This window comes from Dacryopinax primogenitus (genome assembly GCF_000292625.1).
Source record: "Dacryopinax primogenitus strain DJM-731 SS1 chromosome Unknown DACRYscaffold_9, whole genome shotgun sequence".
Classification (NCBI taxonomy): Eukaryota; Fungi; Basidiomycota; class Dacrymycetes; order Dacrymycetales; family Dacrymycetaceae; genus Dacryopinax; species Dacryopinax primogenitus.
In genome coordinates this window covers 798413-820392 of record NW_024467206.1, presented here as the reverse complement: position 1 = coordinate 820392, position 21980 = coordinate 798413, and the positions used below count along the sequence as shown (strand labels likewise).

The 21980-nt window shown below is 53.3% G+C and overlaps 8 protein-coding genes across 8 annotated transcripts; 3 read left to right on the top strand and 5 right to left on the bottom strand.

The window, feature by feature from the left end:
* Positions 1–484: 484 nt before the first annotated feature.
* On the bottom strand, positions 485–793 carry DACRYDRAFT_107644 (uncharacterized protein; the record flags this gene model as incomplete). Its single annotated transcript, XM_040768510.1, has 1 exon — positions 485–793. One exon carries the CDS (start codon positions 791–793, stop codon positions 485–487), a length of 309 nt encoding a protein of 102 aa, XP_040628807.1.
* A 589-nt stretch (positions 794–1382) lies between these two features.
* Positions 1383–4366, bottom strand: DACRYDRAFT_22354 (uncharacterized protein; the record flags this gene model as incomplete). Its single annotated transcript, XM_040772756.1, is given in 14 exon segments — positions 1383–1414; positions 1435–1532; positions 1545–1588; positions 1640–1660; positions 1675–1806; positions 1864–2347; positions 2399–2500; positions 2637–2773; positions 2828–2986; positions 3043–3108; positions 3167–3525; positions 3590–4056; positions 4097–4101; positions 4112–4366. Coding segments are annotated over 4 exon segments (158 nt in total), but the record flags the coding sequence as incomplete, so codon positions are not given.
* A 2078-nt stretch (positions 4367–6444) lies between these two features.
* Positions 6445–9076, bottom strand: DACRYDRAFT_22352 (uncharacterized protein). Its single transcript, XM_040772755.1, has 3 exons — positions 7612–9076; positions 7388–7561; positions 6445–7338 (listed from the first exon to the last, which is right to left on the bottom strand). The coding sequence occupies exons 1-3, from the start codon at positions 8550–8552 to the stop codon at positions 6810–6812; spliced, it is 1644 nt and encodes a 547-aa protein (XP_040628805.1). The 5' UTR covers positions 8553–9076; the 3' UTR covers positions 6445–6809.
* Positions 9077–11730: 2654 nt separating this feature from the next.
* Positions 11731–14648, bottom strand: DACRYDRAFT_22351 (imidazole glycerol pho; the record flags this gene model as incomplete). The annotated part of the gene is made up of 2 exons (XM_040772754.1): positions 11731–14463; positions 14524–14648. Coding segments are annotated over 2 exons (1754 nt in total), but the record flags the coding sequence as incomplete, so codon positions are not given.
* Positions 14649–14913: 265 nt separating this feature from the next.
* On the top strand, positions 14914–16396 carry DACRYDRAFT_88969 (uncharacterized protein; the record flags this gene model as incomplete). Its single annotated transcript, XM_040776884.1, has 2 exons — positions 14914–15306; positions 15356–16396. The coding sequence occupies 2 exons, from the start codon at positions 14914–14916 to the stop codon at positions 16394–16396; spliced, it is 1434 nt and encodes a 477-aa protein (XP_040628803.1).
* Positions 16397–18097: 1701 nt separating this feature from the next.
* Positions 18098–19481, top strand: DACRYDRAFT_116327 (uncharacterized protein; the record flags this gene model as incomplete). Its single annotated transcript, XM_040770181.1, has 7 exons — positions 18098–18290; positions 18347–18465; positions 18512–18576; positions 18626–18852; positions 18905–19253; positions 19313–19375; positions 19428–19481. Exons 3-7 carry the CDS (start codon positions 18520–18522, stop codon positions 19479–19481), a joined length of 750 nt encoding a protein of 249 aa, XP_040628802.1. The 5' UTR covers positions 18098–18290; positions 18347–18465; positions 18512–18519.
* A 118-nt stretch (positions 19482–19599) lies between these two features.
* On the bottom strand, positions 19600–20690 carry DACRYDRAFT_116326 (ribosomal protein L4). The gene is made up of 3 exons (XM_040770180.1): positions 20651–20690; positions 20414–20600; positions 19600–20362 (listed from the first exon to the last, which is right to left on the bottom strand). Exons 1-3 carry the CDS (start codon positions 20678–20680, stop codon positions 19647–19649), a joined length of 933 nt encoding a protein of 310 aa, XP_040628801.1. The 5' UTR covers positions 20681–20690; the 3' UTR covers positions 19600–19646.
* A 136-nt stretch (positions 20691–20826) lies between these two features.
* DACRYDRAFT_22346 (ribosomal protein large subunit 13) lies at positions 20827–21879 on the top strand. Its single transcript, XM_040772753.1, has 4 exons — positions 20827–20848; positions 21054–21477; positions 21528–21704; positions 21768–21879. The coding sequence occupies exons 2-4, from the start codon at positions 21061–21063 to the stop codon at positions 21798–21800; spliced, it is 627 nt and encodes a 208-aa protein (XP_040628800.1). The 5' UTR covers positions 20827–20848; positions 21054–21060; the 3' UTR covers positions 21801–21879.
* Positions 21880–21980: the final 101 nt, after the last annotated feature.

Sequence of the window (21980 nt, the reverse complement as noted above, 5' to 3'; positions counted from 1 at the left end):
CTGCAGACAGTCAGTGTGATATCTGACATCCGTAAGAAGCTCACCACTTGCAGGAAGATCGCAGCAGGTTCTTAATCGGGGATGAAGCCAATGAACCTGTTACCGTGGATGTATGTATACCTACCTGCAGGTGCTGACCAATTGGTATTTCGGTAGTAATCGGTTCCGTGACCATAATATGAGTGAGTTGGATCAACGATCAGTGCAGGATATATGCAACCACGGAAGAGACGCACTTATCGGTTAGAAATGCAAGGACGAGCTCCAATGCAACGTTGTTATGCGTGTGATAGCGTGGATACCTCATTGATCAGCGCGTATGACGCTTGTTACACCTCAACAGATGTATTGTCTCCGTGCTCCTCGATGCGGTCTCCAACCAACATGGGTGCCAGCCGGTCGTGAGGCTCAGGATTTGTCAATCGTCTCGAAGCTCCACATTCCTCTTCAGCTACGTAACCGACCCTGCGTTTCCGCAGAAGCTTCACGTCCCTCGGATGGCCTTCATGTCCGAGCGAGACACGGGGAAGGATCTCGACCGGTCATTAGGATACAGCGAGTCGTGTCCCTCTTCTTGCTTGTAAGTGGTGGAGTAGTAAGGCAGGGCGACAGAGACTGAGTTTGACCGTTTGCGCTCTGCTGCGGCATGGGAAGCAGCAGCGTTGAGCTGTGATGAGGGCCAGGATGGCTTGGTTGATCTCGAAAGCTTCTTTGCAGTGCGCGTTGCTATGCCCGAGGAGCGAGTGCTGGAGGCGTCGAGCGAGGGCAAGGACGACGAGGAAGTAGAGGACATGGCTATGTTCGGTCTGGTTGAGGGAGATGGGAGGGGACGGCGCTCGTTGAATGGGAGCACTGCGAGTTGATGTTGGCGAGGTTGGAGGTGTGGAGGCAGCGGGAGGGGGGCCAGTGATGGGATAGCTGGTGGGGGGAAGGCGACGCGTGAGGCCCCATCAATGACAGATGATGGAGAGGCGTCATCTGCTAGCGTGGCAAGAGGGAAGATATCGGGGGAGGTAGGAAAGCCTGGTTGTCGTGATCCGAAGATGGGCGACGGCAGTGGCTGATTTGAAGAGGGATTCGACGAGAGCGGATTGTGCTCGGTCGGACATGTCCGGGTATGGGGAGAGGGAGAGGGGTAGAAGGTTGGAGAGCATCAACGGTAGTGAAACGGGGCAGATGCGGAGTAGAAGCGCATGCAACGTTGTCAGACCTTCTTGAACCTGTGGTAATGGATGGTTGAGTAGTGGAGTCAGGCTGTTGAGCGCCATCAGCAGTTGGAGGAGGTTGCACGGTAACATGCCTACGATTGCAGAACGGTGAAATGCTTGTATGGTTCGGCTTTCTCCTCGGGTTCGGGATCCTCCTGGGGTCGAACAGACAGGAGTAGCCAAGTCGAGCAGGTCGTCAACAGAGGAGACGCTCCGTAAAATCCCCGCAGAACAGCAAACAGCATCCACTGAGACCTGCACTTCAGCAGGAAGATCAAAGCAGTGTACAGAACACTCTAAGCGACGGCGTAACCGTTCAGCTGACCTCCCGACATTGGCGCGAACCTCGTCTTGTAAAGTATATGCGGTCCATCCTGCAGACAATCAGTCCGATATCCGACCCCCGTAGGAAGCTCTTCACTCACCAGCAGCGCGGATTTGGTTCTTCGTCGCCCGTGATTCTAGAGCGTGGACGGGGATAGCGCTGCGTACTGAGAGATCCTAATTTCTGGGACAATCGGTTCAACGGATGCGATCTGGACAAGTGGCATCACCGGTCAGTGCGGGAGATACAAGACCAGGAAACATGGTCGTCTGATTGAAGATACGAGGGTTAGCTGTTCAGGCAGAATATCGACGGCGACATCCGACGTACCGGGTGTTGTTCTTATGGACAGTGTACCTACTTCATTTGTGAGCGTCAGTAAGACTTCTATCCCCCGTTATGTCGGCGCGTAGATAGGTAGAGATGATCCGGATCTTGCTCAGCAATCGAGTCGATCCTCTGAGGGACGAAATAACAGGACATCAGCCCATCTAGTCAGTTTCGCTAGGGCGTTTAGATCGGGGCTTCGCCACTGCTGCCAATGAGAGGCAGGATATCGGCACTGAAGATCGTTGCGATGCTGGATCAGGACGCTAATGTAACGGGATTGACGACATCGCTCTCCTTTCTTTCTCCGAGTAGCGTGTTCTCCTCATTTGGAGGGATGCCGATGAAGTCACGGCAATGGCTCGAGAGGTGCAGCGAGTCAGTTGTGGATTGGAAGTACGAAGACATAACTTGGTACCCAGCTCAGGTCATCACAGCTGTCGCAAGCGGAGGGAGGGATTTTGGAATGAGTGAGCCCTGAGAGATCCTATCACATGATTCACGGATGATACATGGGGAAGTATGCGGAAGTACGTACTCGAAGGTCCACTCTGTGATCCGTGAGTGGCATTCAAAGATGATCGAGGGCCGGCATCAGTCGATCAAGCTTCTGGGTTCGGCCTGATACACCGGAGATCGTCTAATGGGGCAGAGTAAGCTGTCCGCACCCGAGGTTAATGTAGTAGGGTAGATGGAAATGTACTCAGCGACAATGTGGGGGATGACGAGGGCGCGGGTGGACGAAAGAGAGAGCGAGATATAGACAGCACGTTCACCTATATATACGCACCCGCCCTTGGAATGCATCGACTTGGATCATCCCAGACAGCATACAGTCGCATTCAACAAAATGTGACCATACATGTATGCACATGAGCTTAGAGTGAGTCGTCCCAGACTGCACAGGGGCCAGCTAGAAGAAGCTCATGAGCGGCCGGGCCATTTGTCGGAAACACGGATCCTCAACTTGGCGCATATGTAGCAAGAAGCATGTCGGTACTGTTGAGCGCTGTGAACCGAATCAGGACGCTCATGTAACGGGACTGGCGACTTCCCACCAGATGCTCTCTATAAGCAACGTGTGTTCCCCAATTCGGGAGGATATGAATCCTAATCGAGATAGTGCCTGGAAGAAGGTGGTCATGAGCAGCCGCATCGTTTGTCGGAAACACGGATACTCACCTGCGTAACTGGCTGAGATGGTCACACCTGTCACCAGAATTGGAAAGGATCCTCAGTATCGGTGAGTGCTAGTATGTGCTATCAGGTATCTCACGTGTGACAGATGCAGATGTATGCCAAGGGACGTACTCAAATATTCACTGTTTATGCTTTGTAGGTGGCACTCTAGATGATCGCCTCGGTCACAGTCCATAGAGCGTCTGTTCGGGGCGATGGATGGGTATTAGCCCACTGTTTACTCCAACGATTGAAGTCGAGATCCAATTCACCTACGACTCACGGCGTCAGAGTGCTGTATATTCCGGAGTCAGTCGGCGAGAAAGAACGTGCTGATGAGCGAGGTGGTTGTACGCGCTGAGAACCGGGCGCCGGCACGATGGTGGCAGCAATGGAGGGTACGCTCCCAGTGATAGTCTAAACGGCGATGATATCGTTCAGCTGCGGACGTCAGCGTTTACCTCTCCTCCCCTCGTCCTCTAACCATGTGAGGTCCACGCTGCAGACAATGAGTGCGATATCTGACACCCACAAGAAGCTCTCCACTCACAGAAACATCGCAACAGGTTCTTCATCGGGATGAAGCGAACGAACCTGGTGCTGAGTGGTTCGTATTTCGGTAGCAATTGGTCCAGTGGACATGATCTGAGCGAGTTGGACCAACGGACAATTGCAGGACATATCCAATTAGGAAAGAAACGCACGAATATGGGTGAAAATCCAAGGGTGAGATGCGATGCAACAATTGTTGTTCGTGTCGATCGTGTCAGGGCCGACCACTGTTATGTTCGACCGGGGGTAGTATCTCACCGAGATGTCCTCCAGAACGGGATGAGAGAATCATAACCCGATGAACTAGCAAAAGAAGCTCATGAGCAGCCGGACCGTCTACCACCAGGAAGAAGGTGTGACCGAGACTGGGAGATAAACATGCACAGCTGACTCAGAATAGCAAAGGCCCGCTGCTCGACCGAGCCGGCGACGGCGAAGTCCGACGCAACGCCGTTGTCCATTTCGATGATGTGGCTGCCTCATAGGTCAGCGAGTGTGTTACAGCGTTTCCTATTCTCACCTGGATCCCGTCACGGATTATCTCTTCGGCGTCCGCCCGTGGGTAGGTAGAATGTTCCAAATCTTGTTAGTAAGTGAGTCGTCCTTAGAAATGGATGAGAGAAATAACGACCTGAGTCGGGCAAGTGCCTTACAGAAGAAGATCATGTGCGGCCGGGTCGTCTGTAGGAAACACGGAGGCTCGCCTTGGCACCTAGCGCAATCTTCATGTCTGTTACTTGCTGGTGGGAATAAGGATGCCGGAACCGCTGAGCGCTGCAAAACGAATCAGGACAATCCTGTGACTGAATTGGCGAGATGCCCTCTTGTCCCAATACGTTCTTCGGTTGAATAACGAGTGTGATCGCGACTAGGGCTGGACAGAAGCAGCTCATGAGTGACCCGGTGATCGTCGGAAACATGAGGACTCACCTGTCTACCCAGTTCATGTTGTCACACCTATCTCGAGTGTTGGGAAGGAGCCTCGGTACAGTATCAATGACTCGGGTCTTCACAGCGGTTGACAGCCGGAAGAAGCATGTCAGTACTGTTGAGCGCTGTAAAAAGAACCAGAACAATCATGTGGCGGGATTGGCAACATCTCACCAGATGCCCTGTTGCACTAGCGCGTTATTCAATTCGGTCGGATAACTAGTGTGATCGAGATAGCGGCTGGGCAGAAGCAGCTCATGAGCGACCGGGTCATCGGAAACACAGGATGCACCTGCGGGGCAAGCTGAGGTCGTCGCACATGTCGGTAGGATTGGGAAGAAGCCTCGTATCGATGTGTGCTGGCATATGCTATCAGGTATCTCAACTATGGCGCATGCAGAGGTATGCAGAGGTACGTACTCGAACATCCACGCAGGTGGCACTGATCGAGTCGGGCACGGCCGATGACGCGTCTGTTCGGGGCGATGGATGGTTTAGTGCGAGGACAGCTATACGCAGAGATAGATATGATTAGAATGTTCAAACAAGACGATGCGAGAGAGAGGACTTGTACTCAGCGGCAAGGGAGGAGGCCAGGAAGGGGAGAAGATGAAGGTGGACGGGAAAAGAAAGGGGTGTAAACAACACGTTCAACCAAGCGTCGCCATATATATGCACGCACAAGCTCAAGATGGGTCCATTTGGATCATCCCAGACAGTAAACAGGTTCGTTCATCAAAACGTGACCATCGACATATGCCTACGAGCTTGGAATGCTTCGAGTTGCTCGTCTCAGACAGCAGAGCGAGCTCCGATCACGCCTTAGGTATTCCTTCTGTATGATATGGCACATACACGCACACCGGCACACATGAGCAGTCGCAGAGGGAGCAACAGATCGATTCATAGTTCCACATTTTCGACGAGATTCAGATCAAACTTCATCAGGTTTCGGCAGCAGCAGTGTCCCTCTGGGCGAGTCTGGCGAGGCCATGCTCGTTCTACGTGACAGACATATGCGCGTATTGATAGCGTATCCAGGTGACTAAACAGTATGCTCGAGAAATGCGATGGAATACGTAGACATCTTGCCAGCATGGACGATGAAACGACGGTCAGGACCTGCCATTGCGCCGCGTCCGAGTATACATGAGCGGGATATGAGCTCCCTACTTTTGCTATGCATATATATTGACGAAGGTATGGGCTCATGCTGCTTCTAGTTATAGAATATTAATATCAGGCCTTCGCTATGATACGAGTTCTAATTCGAGAGACACAGGCCATCGTCGTCTATTTGATCACTAAGAGTACTTGTCTACGTTCGATTCACTCGGCTGACCAGCCTCGGGGAGGAAGAAGCCCGCACATTCTGCATACTGTGGCGTTTTGTAAAACCCGTCACCATGGCTATTTGGACACAGGCTGATAGCATCTCCGCAATACGAGCTCATAAGCATATCCGGTTGGCATACAAATCCCGTAGGAGTTCATAATAGCAAACGAGTTCATAAGTATATCTAATTCGCATACAAATTCTGTACGAGCTCAAAATAGTAACAGGTACTCATGTCTATTTCCCAGTCTGGGAATATGTACAGTACTTCAAGCCGATCAGGAACCCCGATCGTCTGCCAGGGAGTGGCATACAAATGAAAGTCACCACAGCCTCCCCATGCCACCTGTATCGAGGAAGTATCTCGTCCTGCCGCAATAATATTGCTCGTTCACATCCGTTCAAACATCGGAGCATGATGAGAAGAGCGCATGACGGCCAAGTGGGAAGACATTGCGGCGATACCCGCCCACCGCAGCCATCAATGGTCATAGAGTGGATAGACTAAGATGCGGCCAGCACACGCACAACACGTCCCATCATGCAACCGCAATCACTCACCACATCCGCACAGCGTAAGGTTTAACAGAGTTCATTGGCCACGGACAAACTCCGCCAGCTGGTATCCTACATACAACAGACAACAACGCCAACTAGGGCAACAAACACCCCCGACGCTAACATTTTGAAAGATATGGGGAAAAGATCTTCCACTTTTTGGGTGCCCAGTTTCTCGTGTCCGTTCAGCACAGTGCCTGAGGGGAGGAAGGGGGGAGAACGAAGCCGCTATACGAAATGCAGATGGGAGGGACCAGCCCATCTACGTACTCTTTCCGCTGCTCGGAGGGAGCCGAGGATGTCACAAAAGCGAGATTGGGCGGGGAAACTGATACAGCAGGTGAAGGAAGAATGGTGGTGGAGGGTAACGGAAGAGACACCTAGAGTGACAGAGCTAGCTCTCCTCTTCGACTCGAAGAAGCATGCCAATGTTCCAAGGTGACTTAGGGGCTAGAGCGCTCTCCGCGCTCGCCGATCTTGTCCGACTTCGGCGATCGCTCGTTGTAGACATGGGAGAGACCGGGCTTAGGCACGCGGTCATAGGCGAAGGCACGGGCACGGGCAGCTTGAGCCCAGTGACAGAGGAGTCCACAACCTCCACGTGCGGATGTGTCAGAAGAGCAGCGGCGGCTCGCTGTTGGCAGAGTTTGGAGTATTGGGCTTCCATTTTCCGATCGAGCAGCATCGCCTCGATGCTGTCTGGGCCAAGCTCGGGGGAGACGCAGCCATCTGGCGTAGGGGGGGAATGCAGACCAGGAGAGGAGGAAGCGGATGAATCAGAAGAGGAGAAAGGCGGGGATGGTTGGTGTGCGAGCTGGGAGGCGTCGGTGCACTCTGATGTGGTGCGACTGCGACCTGCAGGGTCCTCTGCCTCAGCGATGGTGCGCAGATTCTTGCTATATTCCACGAGTTGATTAATAAGCCTGATGATCAAATCAGTAAGACGTCGTCCACCAGAACAACAGCGCATACACAATATTGGGACCAACCCATCTGCTCTTCCCTTGTACAAACTCATACGCATCGTTATGACTCGCAATCCTCCGCAGAGGATGCTCAGGATCGCCACATATCCTCGCCTGATGCCCAGCACGTATTACCAGCGCCATCACTAGCGTTGCACTGCGCGATACACCACATTGGCAACTAGGATGAGTCAGTTACTGTTTGCTCCAGTCAAGGGGAGGAAAACGCACTGAACAAGCACGCTCTCTCCGCCCTGGAGTGCGTGGTCGATAAATCGCATGGCACGTCCGAACCCCACTTCGCAGAGATCCTGTTGCCCATGGCTCCACGGCAGTTTGAGATACCTCAGCTTTTCCCCTCCTTCCTGATCTACCTCCATACCATCCTCTGGTGGCCTCGGGAGATCTTCCAACCTAAGGACCTGCCACTCCTTGCCAAGCTCCAGATCAACCTCCTTGGCAACGTTCAGGACCCAGCCGATCCCGCGTTCTCGTAACAGCTTAACATCCCTCGCATGACCCTCATGCCCGAGCCATATACGGGGAAGAATCTCGACTGGTCCATTAGGATACGGAGGGTCGTGTTCCTCTTCTTCTTGATAAGTGGTGGAGTAATAAGGCAGGACGACGGACACCGAGTTTGACCGTTTGCGTTCTGCTGCGGTATGGGGAACAGCAGCGTTGAGCTGTAATGAGGGCCAGGATGGCTTGGTTGATATCGAGAGCCTCTTTGCATTTCGGGTTACTATGCCAGAGGGGCGAGTGCGGGAGGGATCGAGCGAGGGCAAGGAAGACAAGGAAGTAGCTGTGCTCGGTGTGGTGGAGGGAGATTCAACGAGGGAAGGGACAGTGCTCGATGCAGGGGAGCACTGGGAGTTGATGTTGGCGAGGATGCGGAGGTGTGGAGGAAGGGGGAGCGGCGCCAGCGCCGGGAATGATGGTGGGAGCAAGGCGGCGTGTGAGGTCCCGTCGATGGCAGATGATGGGGGAGCGTCGTTTGCCAGCATGGCAGCGATACCCTGTGCGGGAAGTGACACTGCAGGGGAGGACATGCCGCCGAGACCAAAGGGAGAAGGTGCTGCGCCTGGGGATGTCTGTATGCGGAGGGAGAATGGGAGAGGGCGTTTCCTCGCCGAGGGAGGAGAGAGAGAAGGTGAAGGTGAGAAAGACATCGTAGGGGTGTTGACAGAGGCAGGAGACAATCGGGGTAGACGGGGGATAGGATGGTTGATATGGCAGGGTGTTGGGTGATGAAGTGGATGATTGATGAAGTGAGACTACCGCACGACCAGCGTGAGATGTCCCAGTGAAGACAAAGATGAAAGTAGATTAAAGAACAGGGGTTAACCAGCAGAGAAGTTGGCCCTAAGTTGGTGGGGACGAAGGGTGAAGAGATGGGACACAGAGGAGAGGAGTATAAGAAGGCCTTGCTTTGAAAGGCAACGTACAATACCGTATACGGTCGGGTGATCGTGAGCTGTGTTGAAGTATATTGATCGCCGTGCAGCGGAAGCGATGCCTGTACTGCGGGGAGCGACGGTGAAGCGGGTGCGCTGCTTGTGGTGGGTAAGCCGACGATGCAGGTTGTATAGGTAGACGGAGAGAAGAGAGACGGAGGATTAGTTGTAAGCAACGTGGATGAGGAAGAGATATGACCAAGACCGTGAAGAGAGTGGGTCTGGGTACAGTACTCTTTATTAGAGGCAAACGTGGGCTAATTGTATCAAGCCAGGGGGAGAGAAGAGATAAACGTACTGTTTACTCTGCTGACCCATCCTCACTTACCACAATTGGAACATTCACGCACAGCCTCGCTCCTTGACGACCGCACGATGCTCCCGTCCTATGACGATTATATCGCAACCCCTTCCGGCACCCCCCGAACCCTTACTCTCTATCCATGCGCATACACTCTATAACCGGTCACAACCCTCCCCTTCCCCTGTTGTATAGCGCCCACTATTCATTACAATGCACCAGCGCCCACCTGTATCCCCCCCTGCAATATAACAAGTCACCTGCCTCGTCTCATAACAAAGTCATTTCCATACAGAGAACGGTTTTCACAATATTGCACACAGCCCTAATCAAGCTGATGCATGGCCCCATCCCCGACGCGCTCAACCACCGAGTGATCAACATCCATCGCCGACGTCCGGTAACCTCTCCTCCGAGCGCCGAGTTTTGCGTCATACCAAACGTCCCCGCAAGGAGTGCATACGTCCCTTCACAAACGTTGGGAGCGGGGGGGGAGGAGATTGTACGTCCTTCTGACGGTTTACCGCTCCTGCATAGAATTGTCCCAGCCTCATATTAACCGGGCGCACACTGGAAACCATCAAGCGCATGCTTGCACAGGGCGTCGGGCTCTGCGTGGGTGCGGTTTCCCATCGCAGCCACTGGCCCCCTCACGACTGGCACGTGCCGTTGTTAGGCTACGGGTTTAAGGGACCGCCCTATTGTTCTTCTTGGCGTTTGTTAGGCCCTGAGAGAAGTTGGGGTCACCAGGCACATGTTATTGTTGGAAAGTATTGTTATTGCTAACAATACCACGCAATAAGGCGGGTATCTTTCCCTTTTGTTGGAGCTGCAGCAAGTGACGGACTTGACGAGACAGGGAAATGCACCTGCCCCTTCCGCCGTTCACCTTCCGGACCGGAGTGTCGAAGTCTGCGAAGGTACACATGCGTCGAGCCTCCGCAGTCCAATCCGCCGGACGCGCAATCTCCACGGAGATCATATCCAGCATGTTCTTATTTAGCCACAACAGAATGTCCTGCCCTAGCCCTGGCAAGCGCAGTGCAGCCTCCCGGCTCTCGCCTTGATTGCTCACGGTGGCTGAAGGGAGACCGGGTCAACCCGAGGCACTCTTAAAATGACTGCAAGACGATATTCCGAATATGTAGCATTGCTTGGGTGGGTATGTTTCTGTTTTCGGGGGGAAGGGAGGAAGGAGAGACGATGTGAACCGATAGTTGGGGAAACAGAACGTTACCGTTGACCAGGAGTTGAGAAGATGTTATGACCACGGTGAGAAGTGAGTCGTCGTGGAAGGAAGCGCGGGGGAGGAACGAGGGATTCGGATCCGATGTGGTCGGAGGAGAAGGGCTCTGATAGTGCGAATTGGTACGTTTGATAACAGAACAAGTAGTATTTGGATTAGTGAACTATAGAATGGGATAACTGCTGTACCGGAGCAAAAGGAGTATAAAGGGATGATGGGGAGGGAAGTAAAACTGAATCCGCTTCGATTGGAGCGGGGCAAGTTGATGCTGACGTCGTGCTGAGCGCGTGGGGGGAAAACACTGCTGGATGGGCGGCACAGGAGTGGAGGGGACTCAGACAGGACTGCTCAGGTAACTCGCTCACCTTGTCACTCACCCACCACCTCTTTTCTTGGCATTTTCTCTCCCTCTTTCTCTCTTTCTCCCCTTTTGAGACACGATGAGCGCGACCGTTGTGCAGATGTCTCCTGCCCCTCCGCCAAAGAAGGACAAACCTAGGACGAGAAGGGCTCAGACGTGCGTTTTACCCTCCTCTTTGGTCTCACCCCCCTTCCTCACCCCTCAACACTCTCGCTTCGGCAATCCCGTGCCGATCCCCCCTTTACAAGTCACCTGCCCTCCCCATCCCCCCTTTCAATATCCTTTTCTCCGTCGTTCCTCCGTCCCCTTCTTCCATTCAAACACGTTTGCTTACTTTCTCATTGCTCACCGACATCAATACAGTGCAGCACCTACCTCCTCCTCCTCCACATCCACACCGACTAATCCATCTTCACACTCAAACTCTACCACTCCTACCACCCCAACCGTGCCGCCTAAACAGCGCCGGTCCCATTCTCAGGATCAGCAGCAATCCATGTCCAGTTCGAGCAGAGGGAACAAGAAAGAGAAAAAGGCAAGCATGCATGCAGATGTCATAGATATGTTGGATTACTCCGGTAACGCACGTACGACTTGTTATCTCTCTTCACCCGTAATCCCAGCCTCACATCAGTATAGGATTCCACCACGACGGTCCGTTTGACGCCGTCGCTCCATCGCGTAACAGGCACCCTAATCGCGCCCCAATGGGCGTATTCGACCTCGACGCTCTATCTCCTAGCACAGGCGGTGGTCCTTATCCCACAGCAGCCATCGCAGCTGTCGCCTCTGTCCCTCCTCGCCCACTCCACTCGCGCGTCCGCTCCGCCACCGCAGGCCCAGGCGCAGGCATGCCCAGCGTGGCCATCAACCCGGCATTCATCTCCCCCGCGCTCCAGCCGGACAAGAAGAGGAACGCAGTCGCAGAGGCGTGGGGGATTGCTGACCCAGAACCGTTCGAGGAGTTTTCCGCTGGTGGAGCGGCAATCAACAACGGTCACACCCCCACATCCGCTTCTGCCCCTTCTGGCTCCCTAGGCCGTTCAGCATACAACGATTACTGGAACGAAGGCGACGCACAGCGCAACGCCACCCGCAACGCTAGACGCGCGCGTGCCATGCCCCCGCCGCAGCAGATCATGCTTCCTGGATCAAACTATGATCCCAACTCGTACCGCGATAGGCAAGAGGATACCCCAGGGGCGGACGAGAAGTTTGGCTCGCCCGTCTCCCCCACCGCCTACCCAGGCACCTCCCCACCCCGCTTCAAGCGCACCAAATCCCTCATGCAGCGTATCCGTACCATGCGGGAGAATCCTAACGTTCCCGTCGGTGCACCCGATCCCGACGAGCCCGACCCTGTCAACCCTTTCGACGCATACAGTAGCGGCTCTCCCTCGCTCGAGGAACCCCGTCCTGTTCTCTACGCTTCCGAACGTGACAATGGCTCGCTCGGTGTGCACCCGAGCACAAGCAATACCTCCTTCGAGCGAGAGGGGCGCTCGTCGGCTGGAAGGAAGGGCGGGATGAACCTCTTTGGCCGCCTGGGACGCAACCCACGTCATCAGGAGGTCTCCTCGTCCCCACCTCTGAGCCCAGCAGAAGAGAACGGATTCGTTGTCGTCCACTCACCTCACGGGACGAAGCACAAGGCACTTCCCTCCCTTCCACCGGAAGCACGTTCACCCCCTGTGAGCGGCTCGAGCAGGTATGAAAACGATAGCTACTTCGACTCGCACTATGCTCCTGAAAGCCCGGCTACGCCCGGAACGCCCGGGTTGGGAAGGAAGCGCAGCTTGCTGAGCAAGATGAAAGGCGTGAGTCGCCGCTAAGCTGTGGCCGAGAATGGACTGTTTGTTCATGATGATGACGAAATGGCTTATCTCTCCTCTTCTTTTTCGAACTTTGTATTCCCCGCGACATCCCGTCCCACGCTGCGAATTGTATGAATGTATGCACTCGCGCGCATTCCTGCTGCCGCTGTTGTTGTCCCGAACATGTATTAATCGCGTCTCTCTTCGTTTGTCTTCTACATGCCTCTCTCGTAACGGATCTACTTGTATGTTCTAGACAAGCTATGCGATATAGATCATACTCTGCGGACGAGGATCCCCGATTCCTTCAATGCCTGCTTCACCTCACTGATCTCTACCTCGCTCCGATGGAAAATACCTGCAGCGAGGGCAGACTCGACGCCGGTTTTCTCGAACACCTCCACAAAGTGCTGAGGTTTGCCCGCGCCAGAACTGGCAACGACAGGGATGCTCACGTTCTTTCGGATGAGTGTGAGCAAGTCCAGGTCATATCCATTCCCTTGGCCATCCCTATCGATAGAATTGACGAGCAGCTCCCCAGCACCGAGCTCCTCGACGCCCCTTGCGAGCTGGAGAGCCGTCAAAGGGCGCACGGTTCGACCACCATGCATCGTGCACAGGTACGTCCATTTCTTTTCTGAGCCCGCTTCCGATGGTAGCGGTGAGAGCGCGTGTTTGGCGTGTATGAGCTCGTCCTCGGCCGGGATCGGGCCAAATGCGGCTTGGTCCCAACTCGCTTCGACATACTTCTTCAGTGGGTCGAGGGACACTACCACCGCCTGGGACCCGTATGGGCGCGCAATCGTCTCGATGGATGACGTGCCCGTAAGTGCTGGTTCTCCCCGCGCCTTGCGTTCCACAAGTTGCTCAACTGCGACCACCGCGTCGCCGCCGATGCTGACTTTGTCCGCCCCTGCGCGGAAGTACGCGCTGGCAACTTCCAGCGCACTCCGTTTTGTACCGTCAGGCTCGACCAGGTCTCGAATCCCACCACCGATAGTGAGTGGAACATGGATACGTGCGCAGGCGGCAGATGTCATTGCGAGCATAGGCTGGTCGGATAGGGGTGAGTTGCGGAAGGACGTGATGTTCAGCATGCAGATCTCGTCCGCGCCTTCCATGTAATACCGCGTTGTGAGGTCGAGGGGCTTGCCCAAGTTGCGAACTGCGCCTGAGACAGAGACTTGTGTGGCATCTGATGAGGCGGGCGCCTTTTCGCGTACTTGATATTGATCGCCCTTTGTTACCACAAGGTCGCCGTCGTCGTTGGATCGAACATCAAGACAGGCGATAATCCGCTTTGTGAAGCCGTCCCGCGGTTTCGCCTGTAACGGCTTGGAGACCATCGGTACGGCACAGGAGCTGTTAACAACGGAGATCGGTGCATCGAGCCATGATTTTAGCACTTGGAGACCAGCAGGACCAGACTTTTCCGGATGGAACTGGCATGCAAATGCATTACCTTTCCGAACAGTCGCCAAGAAAAGGCATTGGCCATACTTAGTAACACTATGCGCCCAAGACGAGGACGGACAGTGTGGTGAAGGGTCGTATGCGGCGCGATATGAGTGAACAAAGTAGTAGCTGAGGTCCTCGCTCAACCCTGTACAGGCTGCTTCTTGTTCCTTATTTTCTTCATCAACAAGCCGGACACCGTTCCAACCCATGTGAGGGACCGGTCGACTGGGGAGTGACTCGAATTTTTCTATTGGAGCGGGGATAATGCCGAGCCCTTGTATTTCTGGATTCTCGGTCGAAGAAGCGAAGAGCACCTGCATCCCGATGCAAATGCCAAAATAGTGCTTGCCAGAATCGATGTATTCACGCAATGGATCCGTCAAGCCAGCCTTTTGGAGTGTTTCCATGGCGCCACCAAAAGCGCCCACTCCTGGGAATATGAGTTTCTGTAAGAGAATCATGCTGAATTGAAGACGTGTATATCGGATGAAAGTAAATGGTCATACATCTGCTTTGTGAAAGTCATCTGTTGACTTTATCCATTCAAACTCGTACCCCAGCGCAGTGAGGGAGTTTGCCAGGCTCTGCACGTTTCCTGCTCCATAATCTAAGAGAAAAAGACGAGTCATGACAGAGAAGACCAAGCTGCAAGCGGCCGTCCGAGTTGTCGGGGGCGGGGGGGCGGTGTGCGCCGAAAGGGAAAGCCTGAGTCAGGGTTCCTTTTTAGTTTCACGCGCACCAATTTGCTTCTTTTTCGCAGCTTAAATTTCGCCATTTAACACAGTTGAGGGTCACATAGGCGAGCCGCACAGGAGGAGTCTCACCGCACCGTTTGCATAAAACCCATTGCATCCCCCCCCTGTTCTCTTTGCTCTTTTTCTCTTTCACCTCCCACCATGCCCCTCGCTCAACCTATAAACATACCCAACCGCTCACCGAGCAATTCCTTCACTAAACCAATCAGCTCGCCAACAGCAGGCAACATCTTTGGTTCTGGCGGAATCACCTACTCGCCACCCAGCGGCTACTTTGCAGGGCCAGGCTCCATCGCCAGCAGCCGGCCCCAGAAGGTCCTTCATCCATTTGCGACGGGCGAGCTGCGTCTCCTCCTTTTGGAAAATATCAACCAGGGTGCGGTGCAGGCATTCAAGGATGAAGGATTCCAAGTCGACTTTCACACTCGTGCGTTCTCGGAAGACGAGCTCTTGGACAAGATCGGCATGTATCACGCCATTGGAATTCGCTCGAAAACGAAGATCACTGAGAAGGTCATCAAAGCCGCAACTAAGGTGTGCACTTCCCATTGGGGTTAGTGAACATTTCTAACTCATTCCTTAGCTCCTCGTAATCGGCTGCTTCTGCATCGGCACCAATCAGGTAGATCTCCCCGCAGCAGCGGCGGCGGGCGTTCCCGTTTTCAACTCTCCCTTCTCCAACTCCCGTTCGGTCGCCGAGCTGGTCATGGCTGAAATCATCGGCCTGTCTCGTCAACTGCATGACCGCACGCGTGAAATGCGCGACGGCATTTGGAACAAAGTATCGAAGGGCTGCTTTGAAGTCCGCGGGAAGACTCTCGGCATCATCGGTTACGGTCATATTGGCACCCAATTGAGCGTTCTCGCCGAGGCGTTTGGGATCCGCGTACTTTACTACGACGTCCTCCCCCTCATGCCGCTCGGTAGTGCCTCCCAGATGGAAACATTGGATGATCTCCTCTCTGTGTCCGATTTTGTGTCCCTGCATGTTCCCGAGCTGCCAGAAACGAAGATGATGATTTCTGCTCCGCAACTTGCGAAGTGCAAGAAAGGTGCCTACCTGATCAACAATTCTCGTGGCTCGGTCGTCGACATTCCGGCACTCATCGATTCAATCCATTCCAAACATCTTGCTGGCGCAGCCCTCGATGTCTACCCGCACGAGCCGGGCTCTAACGGCCAGCCGTTCGATAATCAGCTGAATTCTTTTGCGGTGGCTCTGCGGGCCCTGCCCAACATAATTCTCACACCTCATATCGGCGGCTCTACCGAGGAAGCTCAGCGAATGATTGGTGTTGAGGTGTCGACTGCGCTCATTCGGTATCTCCGGTTTGGTTCGACTACGGGTGCAGTGAACTTCCCCGAAGTCGACTTGCGCGCCATCACTGCTGACCAGACCAACTTCATCCGAGTTTGCCACGTCCACGTCAATCAGCCTGGCGTCCTTAGACAAGTTAACGAGATTCTTTCAGACTTCAACGTCGAAAAACAGTATTCAGATTCGAAGGACTCGATCGCTTATCTTATGGCGGATATTAGCGGTGTTACCGCAAGCGACGTGCAGGCTATTTACGAGCGGATCAGCAAAACGCGCGCTAACATTCTCACTCGTCTCTTGACATAAACCACGAGTCCCTGACTTCATTCAAAGTCAAGGCTGTATGGTCTTCGTGGTCTTCGGATTCCAGCCTACGCTTCTGTTTGTCCGTAACGTGCGAATGGAATACATTGCAAATGTTTGGTATGGATGATGAGGAACAATACTTGGCCATAGGCGGATCATGAAATATAATAACAACAATGGCAGTACACCGGTGGGATACAAAAGAGCCGGAAGTGAGAATGCGCTCAACGATCCTCCTCATCTGGGTCACCAATACCGTCTGCGCGAATAGCAAAGGTGCAGTCGCTCTCTGGTAGGCATGGACTGTCGTAGATCTTGCAAATCCTAGTATTTCCGCGTCCCTTCTTTAATTGCAAGCGAGTGGTCGACGAATGCGCCATGATATTGCCACCGATGGGCTTCTTTTCGTTCCCAGCGAAAGCAGACATCGCGGAATCTGGGGAAGACATTACTTGGTTGGTGATGACAACCGCGATCCCAAACTGGGCAAAAAGACAGTCAGCCTTCAGCTTCGGCTCTCAGCACTAGCTCACCTCATCAGCAAGCCGAGCCAAAGTCCTCAAATGTTTGCCAAGGTGGTTCTGACGCGCGGCGAGTTCACCCCGTCCCAGAAAATCGGTGCGATAATGAGCTGTGGCGGAATCGATTATCATAAGTGAAAAGCTGCAATTTGGGGTTAGACGCGACCGTGAGGCAGAAGTAATTAAGGCACACCGGGACTCCACCATCATGGCTGCAGCATGTGCAACGAGCTGCTGTTGATGATCCGCGTTATACGCCCTCGCAACCGCCACATTCTCGAGCACCTCCTGTCCATTTAGTCCATACCGCTCCGCCACCGCCAAGATTCGGACCGGGCGAAATGTGTTCTCGGTGTCGATCCAGATACACTTGCCCTCACCTCCACCCATGTTAGTAGGGAGCTGACAAGTTACCGCCAGGTGATGGCAAATTTGGGATTTTCCAGTACGAAATTCGCCAAACAGTTCAGTGATAGATCCGGTCTCAATTCCACCTGTTTGTAGCATAAGGACATGACAGTGTACAAGCAAAATGGCACACCTCCTAGCAGTGTATCCAGCTGTTTAGAGCCGGTAGTTATGCAGACGAGTTCTGATCGACGCTGGTGTACCTCCGAAGCAGTCATGAAGCCGATATCGACAAGCTTGTTGGCTAAAACATGAAGCCTAAGCAACCATGTGGCGAATACCAGAAAGAAAGCCTGTCACCTTCAGCTAGAATTTTTTCTGCTTTGGCTTCGCTAATACCCTTCACTGTAAGCAGTTGCTTCTTAGGAGCGTATACAATGGATTCAATGGTATGAAATCCGGCATCAGTGAGCTTGCGTATATCTTGTGGTGTGATCCCGACTTCCTGTCGTGTCAACTATGTCAAATGCACCGTCAAGTGACCCCAAGAGGAGTGGACGGACTTGCAGTTTAGATGTGAGCATAGGCCCACATGAATACTCCTCCTCTTCGTCCTGGCGTTGAGATTGAGGTTCCTGGGACATACCGATGGAATATCAGGCGATGCGCGTAGTGGTGGTCGGGAGAAAGGGAAGGAATGACAAACGCGTTACCCAGTCACACGGTCTGTGGCGGGAAAGTCACGTGTCAGCACATGACAGGAGTTCACTCAAAATCCGGCGAGCAGCTTCAGTTGTTTAGCTTCATCAGTTCAGGTTTCCCAGATCAAAAATGCCTGCCTCTCTGACTGAATATCTCCTGTCTCTTATCCCAACTCCGAGGACCTCCCCTAAAGTATATCATCTCATTCTGATCGCATCCGTGGTTCCTGTCCTGTTCTGTGTTGCGTTGGGCTCGTCCATTGCCTTCTCGCGTTCATATGTCCCTCTAGCTCAATGGAGAGAGAAATTATATCTGCAATATGGGTACTTCACATATATGTGTTTTAACTCCTCTCATTGTAATTGTCAATCATTTTTAGTGTCTCGGACAACCCGTTTGCTTTGACAAGCATTCCATCATCCCTGATCTTGAGCACTCAAACTTACGACATCCAGCTGGAGCTCATTCTCCCATTAACCCCGGTCAATGAGGCCCTCGGTGAGTTGGGATATTCGCGCTGGAACATAAATCTCAAGTGAACAAGGCAACTTCATGTGCAACATGACCTTGATCGGCCGTAGTGGTACTTCTATCTCGTCTTCGAGACCAGTACAAGCTCGTCTTCTATTGCCGTCAACATCACTGATATGTTCCCCAGTACATCTTTCTCCCACCTCTGCCATTCTTTAACATCTGGCCGCGCAGCCGTTCAGGACATATGGTTCTACCAATGATGGAATCTGTGCTTCTGTCCACTTTAGGAAAACCAATCACGGCGCGCATCGAGATAGGCCGTCAAGACGCTTGGCGCAGTCTAGGTTCACGACGTGAAGTACAAACCGTTAGTGCTGAGCTCCGAGTGGCAGCTGTGTTGCGTGGACTGAGGTGTGTGTCAAGGTATGTTTGTGGTGCCAGATCTTAGACTGACATCCCCAAGATGGTGGATGTTCAAGTACCCTATCACCAGCATCACGGTATCAACGGTTATGTTCTTCCTGGCTGCATGTCTCATTGCTTCGGTCACGTATGTCATGATCGCCCCTCCACTAATACTGTCACTTTCGAATTCTTCTATCACACCTCAAGGACCCATCAAGGCTGTTCCATCCTCTTCGTCAGAGCAAACCAATTACCAGGCATCTGAAATACGAGAGGAGGCAACAATTCCGTTGGCACGAGAGATGGTGGACGTGTCTGTTGATCCGAGCATTAAAAGCGAAGATACGGAAGGGGAGATGAGCGATTGGAGCGATGCCGTTCCTGTGACGGGGCGAGGGCAGACCCATGTACGATCTCGTTTGCGAGCCATACGGTTAGTACACTCGCTGATACTCGTCTACCACAGAACGCCTCAACGGGAACAGAAGGCAGTAGGGAACTACGAGTGGGTGTTCCAAGGAATGAGTCTGTAAGTAACTAGGATGGTCCCGAGGGTTGTGGAAGATCTGACCGTCAAATAGACAGACTCTTTGAGCACTCTAAACGGTGATGTGCGGAGGCGGCTTGCGCAATAGGTAGTGTCTTCCCGTTCACACATGGGACAGTATGCTAGTTTTGTTTCTTCCTGGCAAGGGCAAGTCCTCGTCTACTCAGATGAAAACGACATCACGGGAAATAAATGGCTAAACGCATGCTATTACATTATCACCCTGGTGTCCGGCGTTTCACCACCACCAATATTAGACATCTCGGATATGACCGCCAATGTTCTCTGCAGGTAGGGGTTTCTTCCCGAGCTGTTGGTGGAACCAGTCCACCGCGCCGATGTCCAACACTACCATCTGCCACTTGAGAAGGTCGTAAACGGTCACGTCCTTCGCAGTGGTGCAATGCACGTCTCGTAGATTGCTGGAAGACCGTCTCAGGTTCTCCGGAACATGGCTAGCGCCATGGATGAAAAGAACTCGTTTCCATCCCAGTGAACCAATTCTCTGCTTGAATTCGCCCGTCTTCACACCGGGCCATTCCAATGATTCCACGACTCCTAGCGCCTGTTCTCGCATCTTTGCACTCAGCGCCACTCGCATCCCCATCTCTTGCATCTTCCGCGGTAGCGAAGTCGAGAAGTCTCTAGCTTTCTTCGCAAACGCACGACCACCACCACGAAGCATTGGGTTTCCTCGATCACCCAGCCGTGCCCTACCAGTACCTTTCTGTGGTCTCAGCTTCTTGCCGGACCCACTGACTTCAGCGCGGTTCTTGTTAGCGGCAGTTCCTTGTCGCAGAGCGTCGCGATGGTAGACGACACAAAGATGAAGAATATCGCGCCGAATGGGATGATCAAAGACCGAAGGTTCCAGTGCGACTACTTTGCTGCAGGCTCGTTGATGGCCGGGCTGCCGAACGAGAAGGGAGGACAGCGGCACATACACCGGCTTCGGCTCCCAAGGAACCGCTGAGGTCATGGATTAAGCATGACTGTGCGCAAATAGGGCAATCTACTCACTAGTGATACCACTCTTTGGTGTTATTTCAGGGAGAGAAGTCGTCAGCCATTGTGCCCCAGGACCCTCTTGGGTGTGCGGATAGCCCGCTTCGACATCGGTTGAATTCCTCCTTGACTGCGCCGACTGCACTATTGCTCTCCCCAGACGTACATAAGAGAGAAGGGGTCGAGCGGCGTGTGCAGAAACCTTATGCAATAATCATCAGAGATTGGAGTGCAGAAGAGAAAACGGCATACAGTGCGGCCTCGCGCAATGAGCGCAAACATTGCTTTCAACGCTGATCCACCCAATGTGGTGCGCCCGCTCATACAAGGGACTTTGAAGTACAGTGGCGGTGCCTGAGGGAATTGCTTCCGAACAAGCGCGGGAGTGCCATTTCGCTCATCGACCAAAATCTCATCTCAACGTCCCTGCAGCACCGACCAACCATCTCTGTGAGTATATTTCTCTTGTCAAGCCATCGTCTTGGATAGCTGGAGTGTGAGAGGATCCATACTGGTCTTGAATGTTTTGGAATTAGGGGACATCCCAAGGATAATTTGATGGATTGCTACCTGCATCCATGGATGCACTCCCTGGCCCTCGCTTTGATCTCCCTTTTCAGTCGGTTGTTCAGAATATAAACTGATCGTATTCCAGTCTCAAGATGACTATCGGGCACAATAACGCTCTTCCGGGGAATCACTTTCGCAAGGACTGGCAGCGGCGGGTCAAGACCTGGTTTGACCAGCCAGGACGGAAACTTCGCCGCCGCAATGCTCGCAAGACGAAGGCGGCTTCTCTTGGGGTCCGCCCGCTTGATTTGCTTCGCCCTGCTGTTCGCGGGCAAACTGTCCGTTACAACATCAAAGTTCGCGAGGGTCGCGGATTCAGCCTGGGAGAGTTGAAGGAAGCGGGGATCAGTCGCAAGGTTGCGAGAAGCATCGGTATTGCTGTTGATCATAGGCGGAGGAATTTGAGTGAAGAGGGAAAGAAGCTGAACGTAGAGCGTCTGGCTGCATACAAGACCCGCCTGATCGTCTTCCCAAAGAAAGCAAGCAAGCCCAAGAAGGGTGATGCCACCGTAAGTTCACCCCCAATACAATGTGCATGCCAGCACTAATCCCTGGTTAGGGCGCTGACCTCGAAGCGAATGTCGAACGCGGACCTATTGCCCTTCCCCCTTCGTTTGTGCATGAGGAGCCCCGTTCTATTACTGAAGAGGAGCGGGAGTTCGAGGCTTTCCGTGCTCTTCGCATTGCTCGTTCCGACCAGCGCAATGCCGGTAAGAGGAAGGTTAGGGCGCAGAAGGTTCGTGCACTGCCTGTCTCAACTTGTTAAGTATGTCCGACTGATCCGTGCCTGTTTCTGCAGAAGGAGGAGGAGGAGGCAGCTAAAAAGAAATGAGATAGCAGATCTCATTTTTATCGTTTGCAGGTGTATGTCGAGATTTATGCCAGGACTACCATGCATGAGCGTTTCCCTGATTGTGTACTTGTCTTTCGAGCCGTCGCCCTTAAATTGTGAGGTAGATACGGACACACGGGGTGATTCCGTTCGAAAGGACGTCAGATAGCGGCTAATTTG